Genomic DNA, 6,000 nt, shown 5'->3' with positions numbered 1-6,000 from the left:
TTGCCATAAGATTATCTCTGTAAGTGTGATATTGATTATATTCTACTTAGGAATAGAAATGATACATTCTGGACCATTTAGCAAAGACAGTGATAATTAGGCTTAAAGCCTGATAATTGGAGAAGCAATAAGTTGAGGCATGCATATACTTCGTGTTTACATAACAAAGAGAGGAAAATTATTTTTTTTCTCAAGGATAAATTCCTTAAGGATTTGAAATCTCTATAGTAAGGGTGAGAAAAATGCTATGAAAGCTATCCATTTTGTCTTTTGCTCTGTGTCTGATTTTAAAGCAACTTTTCAATCATATTTTATCTTTTCTTCAAAATTATGATCTTTTTTGAGTGCAGGGTCTATATCTTATTCATTTCTGTGTAGTGCTAGCACATGGTAGACACTCAAGTTTTACTGAATTAAATTTAATTAAGATGCTGCTCTCTAGTCCTCAGGTTAAGAGTAGGATTTGTACGAGTTTCCTTGTAAGGTAAATTGATGCAAAAGTGAAAGTCTGGTCTTTGTGTCAGTTTTCAGGATTGAGAAAACCCATTGCAGTCCAAGAGAAGTGGAAGTTGTCTTTAAACCTGGACATTAGGTCAGCTTTTTAATGGATCCCGTGGTGGCTTATTTTATGTATATCTTTTCTGATAGGTCGTGGCTAAGATTACTGTCAGCTTGTGGGGGTCAAGAACATCTATAAAATGGGTATAATTTGTCACCTTTAAATTAGCATACAATGAGGTCCCTTATTTTATGTGAGGTTTTAGAATGGACATTCTTTCCTCTTCTGTAGTGGTGAAATATAATTATATCTTAAACTGTCAAAAAGAGCATTTTGGGTATCTTTTCAGTTGGTATAAGTCAACTAAATACTTTTGGATTGACATACTTGCCAAGTCTACATAATATGCTTCAGACTGTTCAGACATTTGTATGGGTCCTGAAAAATAAAGGTACAAATGGCTAAAACAAAAAGACTTTATATAAACATAAGTGCATATACAGTGCTGTGACACATTTTCACATGTAAAAATTAGTAATTCTTTGAAACATTAATCTAGTAATATTATCACTAATATAGTGTTAATGTTCAGCATATATTTTAAACTCATTGCTAGCCTAATATTAATCTGTTTTACATTAAAACATTCAAAGCAAAAGATTGAGATCTAAGTCAGAAACACAATACTGAGAAAAACCAACACCAACACTAAAAAGTATTTTTTTTTTCAATGTCAGTGTTGGCAATAACCTTTATAATGCAGTGTTTTCTTCAAATGCAATCAATATTAAATGGCCTCTTCGCTAAGATAAACATTGTATTAATGTGCATATCTTACCTCCCAGGGCTTAAAATAGCAAAAGGAAGTAGGAACTGAAAGTACCTTGAATCCATGCTGACTTGTACACTTGGGGTACAAATTGAGGTCAGCACTAGTCTCAGGATACAGGATAGATCAAGGAAGGAAGCACACCATGGTGGCTGTGTTCCTTTCATATTGGTCATGGTATGAGTAGCTGGAAAAGAAGCTGGCTTTTCTGTTTAGTGGTTTTTGTAATCCCTCTGTGTATGACTGGCTTGTGGCCGACCCCTATTTTATTTCATTCTTCATAGTGGAAAATTCCACTTTAATATCAATGAGTATGACACAAAATAGCAACAGAAACAGTCCTTCACACATAGTAGGACTAATGGAATGAAAATCAGACAGTCAAATAGGGTATGTGTTCTCTGGGCAAACTCGGTCTTCCAATCCTTAAGGTGATGCTAATAATCATGGCTGTCAAACTGTAGTAACAAAGTTTCACAATAAGGGCCTGGGGATATAGCTCAGCGGCACAAGCACCTGCCTGGCAAGCACAAGTTCCTGAGTTTGATTCCTGGTACCAAAAAAAGAAAAAGAAAAACAAAACAACCTAGAATTTCACAAAGAACAGGTTAAACAAAATTCATTTTTGATCATCTAGGAAGTAAGGAAACTTTATGGTAGAGGAAAATGCTCTAGATTAGAAGCAATAAAAAAATTACCTGGGAATAATTTTCAAAAAGTATACCCCCAGCTAATTTCTCTTCTATTCCTTACCAAATATGTATCACAAGCTCCAACTCAGATAATGTGTGTTGAACAGCACTGCTCATGCAATTTGGATTTCTTCTCTTCTGTTTCTCTCCACCTTAGTGTTTGAAAATTAATAGAAAAGCTGAGCTGTAGAACTTTAAAATTTTCTTGGTAAAAATTCCACTATCTAGTGATGATTTTCTCCCCAGGTATTACCAATTCTAAAATTCTTTATTAGGTCTTGCTTAGTATGTGGACATATTAGATTAAATGAAGTTCATTTTCCCTTTCTTCATTTTTTCTTTTTGCTTAGTTAGTGTTCAACATCTTGGATCAGAAGCCCATAGAAATATGGGCTCTCTTGGTCTTTAGAAGTAGTCTGTTATTGTAAATCTCTTATGTCTTATTACTGGTAGAAAGTTCTGGCATATAGTAAGTGCTCCAGCAATGATTGCTTGAGCAGAATACCTTTGTGGTTTAATAAAGATATATTGTATGAAAATATGACCAATGGTAATTTAAATATAATTTTATTTAAATTTTGACTCTTGGATGACTTAACATCTTAACTGGATAAAATAATCTTGCTAAAGAGAACTTATGATTTTTAGTGTAATAAGTTATTTGTGAATGCTGGTTATGATCATTTGAATGGTAAGGGAGTTTTATCCATCAGTTTGTGGTAGAAAGCCAAGTTGAACCCCAAAGCAGTGAATTCCTAGTTAGATATCTTGTGATTTATTTGTTTATTTATTATTTTAAAGAGAAAAAACAATAAAAATAATGATACAGAGTTTCAAGTGTGGATCATAGGAGATTAAAAATGGTTAATGTATTGTGTATTGTTATCTTCAAAGTAGTTGCTCAGATTACAAGATAGAGGAATGAAAGATTAGATAAACACAAGCCATTCTTATTAATGAACTAGTAGAAACTAGTAGTATATTTATCTTAGCTACCTTCTGTATATAAACGATATCTTGTTATTTAATCCTTGGTATTATCTCAATGTGCTGTGAACAAAGAAGCAAATATATTAATGATTATGGTATAAAAAAATTATTTTCTTATAAAATAATACAAGTGCATTGTAAGAATTATATTGAGAATGAAACAACTAATTCTACATGCAACAGACATTATGGAAAATTTTGGTGTATTGCTAAAAATTATGTACTTATTCCTTCTTTTTTTTTTTTGTTTTTCTCCGGTACCAGGAACCGAACTCACGACCTTGATCTTGCCAGGCAAGCGCCTTTGCTGCTGAGCTAAATCCCCAGCCCTACTTATTCCTTCTGATTAAAGATTATAGAATGTGCTGAATTTTAAAATTTAGAATAAACTAACTTCATAATTTTTGGTCATCTTCTTTTAATCCTGGAAAGTCTTATCCCTCTTCACGTGCAATCTTCAAACACTTAGTCTGAGTTCCAGTGATGTATGGGTGTCATTACTTGCAATACTCTAGACCCATAATCAATTTTATGAAATATGTGCAGTTACTCAGTGACCATCATCAGGCACTTCTCTCTAGACAAAAGCTTTTCTGACTTCTTTTCTTGCATAAATTATTCAGATAATCCCCTACTACTCTTATGTGAGACTTTTAAGGCAAAGGTATACATGCTAGGGTTACCCTGGTTAGATGCATTGTGTTTTCAATGTACTTAAAATCTTGATTATTGCTACTATCAAAATATTCTCTTGGTCATTTTTGAAGGGAACTCATAGAAATATATTTTATATTTAAAAATGTATGACTTAAGTGTCTCACAAGTTAAATTAAATATTGAAAATATCTGTCCACTTATTATTGAGTCAACAATAACTTAAATGTTTCATTCTTTTGTTCAGTCTCATTGAGATAAAGTCAATTTTTAGGTTATCTATTTAAAAAGAACTTGGTTACTCAGAGCAGAATACCTAGGAAACCTAATTAACGTCATCTTGTTTGAACTATGCCTCCTTAGGGGTCTGGAAATGAAGTCAGTTGCCTTAAAGTGTCAAAATCAGACTGAGCTGGCTGGAGACTAGCTTGAACTCACTTGTATAGAAAGTTAGCACCTATGTGAAATTCTTAATGCCCATTAGACTTGAGTGTTGCAGGTTGTATTTTACACAAGTAGCCAGGTGTGGGCAGTGATCCAGGGCTTGGGATCTTTTACCGGCCCAGGGATCCAAGGCATTCAGTGCAAAACCTGGCCAGCAGCCCGAGTGAGTAGGAGCCATGTGACTCTGGTGAGTTGGAGTGTGCAATTGCCTCCTGCTTCAGAGCTACCTGATCCGAATACTAAGCAGAGCGAGTGCCGGGCTGAGTGAAAGACACCAAGACACTGCAGAGCAAGGTGCTTATTCCAGAGGCATTACAAAACATGGAGATTAAGGACCAGGGAGCACAGATGGAGCCACTGCTTCCTACGGTAAGAGACAACCTGCTGTCAAATGGATTAACTGCTTTGCTGCAAAACCTGTCAGGCAAGTGATCTGCTAGCTAGGTGCAGATAGTATACTTTTGGGGTGATGGATAGCTCCAAAGACATATGGACGGGGGTCTCCTCCCATCTCGGGAGACTGAAATGCATAAACCAAAGCACATGATTTTTTTCTCCTTTCTCAATATGGATGCACTATGGTGATAAAATGTCTCATGTTTGCTGCTGTTTGAAGAAATGGCTATCTTTTAACAACAAGGGCAGTTGTGCATCTCTCTCCCTTCTATTCCTGCCTATCTTTCTGTTTCTCAGGCTGTGCAGTGATGGCTCAAGCCTGTGCAAAGAAGCCCTCTTTTATCCTATTTAATCCCTAATAAATTTCCTCCCCATGCCTCGTCCTCAGGCAGTGAGGTGAGGGAATCTGCTGCTTTTGCATCTCAAGAGATTTAGTCTCCGGAGAAACCAGGGAAAAGGATCGTGTGTGTGTGTGTGTGTGTGTGTGTGTGTGTGTGTGTGTGTGATCTGTCAGTCTCTTTCTCTCTGAGGGAAGTATATCATGGTTCATGTACAAAGATGGTATACATTTTTGGGGGCAGACACACGATTTAGATTTGAGTATCTCAAAGGTTCCTGTGCTGTCATTTGCAAATAGCTCATCTGTTTATCTCTAGGTCCTTACGCTGCCTCCCTGGGTTTAATTTTTTGGACAAGTGATTGATTTGCCTCTTATCCTCTTTACAATCTCTCTGTCGGATTCACAGACTTTGGAGATCTTCAGACAATATCTTTTTTTAGTCTAGAGCAGTTGATGTTGCTGTATGGGGCGGGGGCGGGGGTAGAAAAACCCCAGTATTTTCTTGACGCAGCAGAGATACCAAATGCTACCTTTCAGTCATCTATCAGCGCCGTCAGAGCCCAGAACAGCAGAAATCTCCTCCCTGCTCCAAACCAGAAGGAGGGGCTGTTTCTCAACTCTGTTACTCAGGTTAGTGACCCACCTTGCAGACCAGGGACTAGCGGTAAACTGTCCATTTCCGAGTCCATTCCTAAGCTTTAAAAACACCCTTAAATTAAATGATACCATAGGAGAAGTGAGCAAATTCTGGGCCACAGTATTTTCCGACCCTTACTTCTCCTGCTGGGCTCAAACGCTGCAAAAAGATTCCAGTTTGCATCCCAGAATCAGCTGTGACTACTGAGCATGCCCAGTTCTCCTCTCGGGACTCCGGTTTTGCACAGGGAGGGAGCAGGGAGATGAGAAAAAAGAAGTCACCACAAAAAATGTAGCCTAAATAAAGGGCAAGGACAGTGTCCGGGTTGGTGGTGTCAATTAATTTGCTTGCTAGAACGCAGAGCTATTCCTGTGTGAAATCAAAGTGGAGTTATTATACAAAAACAAAAGTAAAAGATCTGCCCATCTCTCCAAACTTGAATAGAAATATAAATTAGGGTTTTATGGTTACTTAGAATAAACAATTTCGAAGATGCCAGGGAACTGAGTGAGAAGGATA

The 6,000-nt window shown here is 36.8% G+C and overlaps 1 protein-coding gene across 1 annotated transcript in view; it reads left to right on the top strand.

Annotated features, from left to right (window-relative positions):
* The first annotated feature begins 4,316 nt into the window (after nucleotides 1-4,316).
* Nucleotides 4,317-6,000, top strand: part of Slc4a10 (solute carrier family 4, sodium bicarbonate transporter, member 10) — a 280,912-nt gene continuing 279,228 nt past the window's right edge. Inside the window, exon 1 of the mRNA XM_005393324.2 lies at nucleotides 4,317-4,477. Within this exon, the coding sequence (XP_005393381.1) occupies nucleotides 4,430-4,477 (48 nt within the window). The 5' untranslated portion in view covers nucleotides 4,317-4,429. The remainder of the gene's footprint in view (nucleotides 4,478-6,000) is intronic.

The sequence above is a fragment of the Chinchilla lanigera genome, unplaced genomic scaffold, assembly GCF_000276665.1.
Source record: "Chinchilla lanigera isolate Chin_1 unplaced genomic scaffold, ChiLan1.0 scaffold00048, whole genome shotgun sequence".
NCBI lineage: Eukaryota > Metazoa > Chordata > Mammalia > Rodentia > Chinchillidae > Chinchilla > Chinchilla lanigera.
Note: the sequence above shows the minus strand (reverse complement) of the source record. Positions and strands in the feature narration are given on the sequence as shown.